The sequence below is a fragment of the Anabas testudineus genome, chromosome 14 (genome assembly GCF_900324465.2).
Source record: "Anabas testudineus chromosome 14, fAnaTes1.2, whole genome shotgun sequence".
Taxonomy (NCBI): domain Eukaryota; kingdom Metazoa; phylum Chordata; class Actinopteri; order Anabantiformes; family Anabantidae; genus Anabas; species Anabas testudineus.
The window spans coordinates 18,027,098-18,032,317 of record NC_046623.1 but is presented as its reverse complement, the minus strand read 5'-3'; the positions used below and the strand labels follow the sequence as shown (position 1 = coordinate 18,032,317).

Sequence of the window (5,220 nt, the reverse complement as noted above, 5' to 3'; positions counted from 1 at the left end):
GTTTAAAATCAGGTGTATGAACACATTTTATTTGCAGGTTAAACCAAGTCTGTTAACAAACTGTGATTTTTTTATTACCATGCAGATACAGAAGCAACAGTCAGTGTTATTATTATTATTATGCAGAATAGTTTTTAGCAGTATTCAGGTGAATTCAGTTCACAGCACATCATTAAAGCCCGTCTCCTTATTCTGTTCCTCCAGTGGCTGAAATAATGGCACTTAAGACGTTTTGACAGCGAATTACAGTTAAATGTTTTTCTGGGCTGAAGAAACTAAATCAGTGACAGTGCAGCGAGCTGCCTGTCTGTCTGTCATCTGTCTGTCTGTCTGGCTTCATGTTGGCTTGCCTTTCCCTGGAATCCCTCTGCATATCAATGACTTCATGTCAAAACAAGCCCCAAATCCTCCTCTGCTGTGTGTGTGTGTGTACGAGAAAGAGAAAAAAGAAAAAACACTCTCCTCTGCAGGAGTTTGGAGGGTTTGTGTGCATATCTGAGTAACAAGAACAAAAGGTGTGTGTGTGTGTGTGTGTGTGTGTGTGTGTGTGTGACTGTACTGTCCATAAACCTATAAACCTCTTTACATAGACTGGATGTGGAAGGTCCAGTGTTGCGTATTGCTCTCTGATCATGTTCCTGTGGCTGCTCAGGTTACAGAGAGATGCTGCTGAAATAAGAAGTGAGAATCTACTGCTTTCATTTTAATGTCACACTAGTGTGAGTAGTGGTAAGTAACTGAGTATATTTACTCAAATACTGTACTTAAGTCCAATATTAAGGTACAGTTGTGTTGCATTAGTTGTTATTTTTACAATTCACAGAGAAAGTTGTTCACTCACTTGATTAGTTACTGCAGTAATAATTACTGCAATAATAAGTGATGGATACTTTTACTGTGGTAATACTTTTGTATTCATACTGAATATATAGATATATATATAGTGAGTTAATGACAGTTGTGCTTAAGTAGAAGATGAGAGTAATCAGAGTACTGTATGATGATAAATAGAGTATTTCAGGTGAGTTGTAGTTCTCCGCTCCACCGCTGAGTGGCGCTGAACAAAACACGCTGTGCCGGAAAACAGCTCCCGACACCCGCTTGGTTCGACAGGAAGTTGCCTTCGTTGACTCGGCCGGAGAAGAGCAAGATGTCTGCCCTGGACGTGGACGACTTTCTTCAACAAAACAGAGCTGTGGCCGACCAGGTGGAGACGTTTCGAGGTTACTGGGAGAGCGACAAACACTGGGAGGCCCGGAGGGAGTTCATCCTGCGGAACATGAACGATTACGAGCTCCAGCAGCTGGACCAGCTCCTCTCTCTGTCCATGGTCTGGGCCAACAACGTTTTCCTCGGTTGTCGGTGCGTAAACAAACTCAGTGAAAGTGACTTTAGTGAAATCAACCACACAGTTTTAGAGTTTGATGATATAAAACCACCACACAGTTTTAGAGTTTGATGATATAAAACCACCACACAGTTTTAGAGTTTGATGATATAAATCAACCACACAGTTTTAGAGTTTGATGATATAAAACCACCACACAGTTTTAGAGTTTGATGATATAAAACCACCACACAGTTTTAGAGTTTGATGATATAAAACCACCACACAGTTTTAGAGTTTGATGATATAAAACCACCACACAGTTTTAGATTTGATGATATAAAACCACCACACAGTTTTAGAGTTTGATGATATAAAACCACCACACAGTTTAGAGTTTGATGATATAAAACCACCACACAGTTTTAGAGTTTGATGATATAAAACCACCACACAGTTTTAGAGTTTGATGATATAAAACCACCACACAGTTTTAGAGTTTGATGATATAAAACCACCACACAGTTTTAGAGTTTGATGATATAAAACCACCACACAGTTTTAGAGTTTGATGATATAAAACCACCACACAGTTTTAGAGTTTGATGATATAAAACCACCACACAGTTTTAGAGTTTGATGATATAAAACCACCACACAGTTTTAGAGTTTGATCATATAAAACCACCACACAGTTTTAGAGTTTGATGATATAAAACCACCACACAGCCGTAGTGTCTCTCAGTCCCCGGTGTGTTCAGAGCCCGGAGAGCCGCCGTTTGTGGCTCCCATGTGTTAGCATGAGACTCCCGGAGCTAACAATGGGTTTCTGTAAAACTTAATCACCCGGCGATGTTTGTGAAACTGTTAATGTTGTTCTGATAAACTTTTCAGAGTCATTTACATCAATCTGGGTTAAAAAAATATTCAGTCTGCCATTACCAACTTATTTTTAGTTACAGTAACTAAACCACAGTGTAGTCGGGCTCTGTTACAAGTTAAAGTTTGCACATACAGGATCATCAACAGTTTATGAATTAATGATACAGATTTGTTGTAGTAATATTTCTTTTTCTTGTGGCAGGTACAGCACGGAGCTCCTGGAGAAAGTGAAGGAGATGGCTGAAGGCATCGTAGTGGAGGATGCTCCAGTCTTCAAGACTAGAGATGAGATCATTAAGAAGCAGCAGGTGCATTTTTATTCTGTGTCACATTCACATGAATACACACAGGTTTCAACGTGTAACTACAGGCAAGCAAAAGTATGTAAACCCTCACTAACTATATTGAACTATTTCGTAAGAACAAACATCTGGCGTAAAAAGGTCACTGCATATCATCGTCCAATCGTAAAGTATGGTGGAGGAAACATCATGATTGGGGCCTGCTTTGCTGCATCAGGGCCTGGTCAGCTTGCAGTGATTTAGGGGGAAGATGAATTCCCAAGTGTATCAATAAATTCTTCAGCATAATGTGAGAATGTCTGTATGTCAGCTGAAACTCTTTAGAAGTTGGGTGATCCTACATGACAATGACCCAAAACACACAACAGAATGGCTTCAGAAAACCAAAATCCACCTTTTGGAGTCAGAGTGCAGACCTCAACCCAATAGAGACACACATTAGATGTCCAAAGAATACGACAGAGCTAAATGTGCAGGTGTGATCCACAGCTACAGGAAGCGCCTGGTTGAGGTTTTTGTTAACACTCTTGACTTAGATGAAGCTCAGGTCATGTTTTATGACAAATTAATGCAGAAAACCACAAAATTCCAAAGGTTCACATACTTTTTCTTGCCACATTGCCTATGTCTTGAGACTTTTTCATTATTTTCATTTTACATAAAACAGTGTCGTGTGGTCTAAGACTTTTGGATCCTTCTTTTTTATCCACAGTCAGGTGTGTCAAAATTCCTCTCTTGTTTCACAGGGTCGATGACCGGTCAGTTGCGTCATCTCTGTTCGTTGAATTGGATGAAACCTGATGGGACTCAGCTATCATGTACAGTACACACAGGCTATGCTTGCAACATGTCAGACAACATGTCTGTGTTTTTTATGACAGATGTGAAGATGGTATAAACATCAAAAACATTTTTATTAAAACTGTGTGTACTCAGAATTTTAGTAATTTAAAGACAGTGTTAACTATCAGTCTGTGTACATCATCTTTTACATTTTTAAAGCCCATTCACTGTTTTTAATCTTTAGCTGTTGTTTTGTTTTTTAATAAATTCAGATATGAGCTAACACTGTATCTTATCCACTGTTAACTAGATACAATTTGTCAGGACGGAAATAAAGGATTTGTGTTTTCTACTCATGGTATTTTGTCTTTATAGGTTAAAAATGTTCCTTTGGTGCGGTTTCATGTATTTTTAGTACAGTTCCACAATTGTAAGATGTTACTGGTTATCGTCTTAAAGAGTCCAGATTATGCTTTTGATATTTTTACTTGTAACTATACTGTTGTGATGTTAATCACAATTTCCCCAAGGGGATCAATAACATATGTCATCATTATTATCGTTAATCATAAAATTTGCAAATAACATTTACATTTAGTTATTTGGCAAATGCTTTTATCCAAAGTGAAAAGTGAGGTACAAAGCAAAATATCTATGCAAAGGAGACAAACTGTAAAGTAAAGTGCTCTATGAAGAGCTGCTTCAGTAGCATGGGGTATAAGTTAAAGTGAGGGGACCACAAGATGTTCGCTTGCAGAGCGCAGTGAGCGGGAGGGATTGTAGACTAGGATGAGGGAGTTCAGGTAGGCCGGTGCTGTTGAGTTCACCACTCTGGAGGCAAGGAGAAGGTGCTACAGGAAGCCAGTGCAGAGATCTGAACAGTAGTGTAACGTGTTCTTTTTGGCTGATCAAAAATGAGACATGCTGCTGCATTTTGGATCATCTGGAGGTTTGATGGGGCAGCTGGTAAGACTGCGGTAGTCAAGACGAGATATGACCAGAGCTTGAACAATGAGTTGTATTGTATAGTCTGAAAGGTAGAATCTGATTATTGTGATGTTGAAAAGGGCTGCATGATGTGGAGACAGAGGAGATGTGGTCAGTAAACCTCAGTTGATCATCAGTGATCACCTCCAGGTTTCTGGCAGAACAATCACTACAGATTCTATGTTGACGCTGAATTTGTTGTATTGAAGGTCTGGCTGGATAGACGAGAACTTCTTTCTTGGAGAGGTTGAGCTGAAGATGCCTCTCTCATCCAAGCAGCGATGTCGTTGATCCATGCAGAGATGCGTAGTGAGACAGTGAAGTCATCTGGTGGAAAAGACAGGACGAGCTGTCTGTCAGCATAGCATGACAGGAAAAGCCATGTGAGTGGATGACGGAACCTAGGGATGTAGTATAGATGGAAAAGAGTAGAGGACCAAGAACTGAGCCCTGCAGCACACCAGTGAAGAGGCAGTGAGAGTTAGAAACCTGCCCCTGTCAAGATACCTTGAAGGTATGTAAGAAGTTAAGCCAGACCAGAAGTGTACCAGTGATGCCCAAATCAGAAAGTGTGGAGGGTTTGGTGGTGGAATTAAGACAGAAGATTGAGCAGGGCCAAGAATGGAAGAAGAGAGACAGGTCTAATTCTCCAGAAGGGAGAGGTCAAGAGTGGCTTTTTAAGTCCCTCCAACCCTTTGAGTCAATATAATCATTACAACTGTTGGTTTTCAACACATAAAAGTACGTTTTGCTGCTAAACAGATCTCATTCACCCTGATGGAGCCATTTGATGCTACCTGAATCATGTGACCTGGATTATAAAGGGTTTAATGGGTCTGTAATAAAAACTTTCTGTTGGACACTCACCTGTTGTCACGGTAGCATGGAGGCGCTGTGGTTTATTATATTGGTTTATGATTTTTTACACAACTTGTCAGG

The 5,220-nt window shown here is 40.0% G+C and overlaps 1 protein-coding gene across 1 annotated transcript; it reads left to right on the top strand.

The window, feature by feature from the left end:
* The first annotated feature begins 1,136 nt into the window (after positions 1 to 1,136).
* Positions 1,137 to 3,646, top strand: cdkn2aipnl (CDKN2A interacting protein N-terminal like). Its single transcript, XM_026372169.1, has 3 exons — positions 1,137 to 1,362; positions 2,412 to 2,517; positions 3,258 to 3,646. The coding sequence occupies exons 1-3, from the start codon at positions 1,151 to 1,153 to the stop codon at positions 3,264 to 3,266; spliced, it is 327 nt and encodes a 108-aa protein (XP_026227954.1). The 5' UTR covers positions 1,137 to 1,150; the 3' UTR covers positions 3,267 to 3,646.
* The last annotated feature ends 1,574 nt before the right edge of the window (positions 3,647 to 5,220 follow it).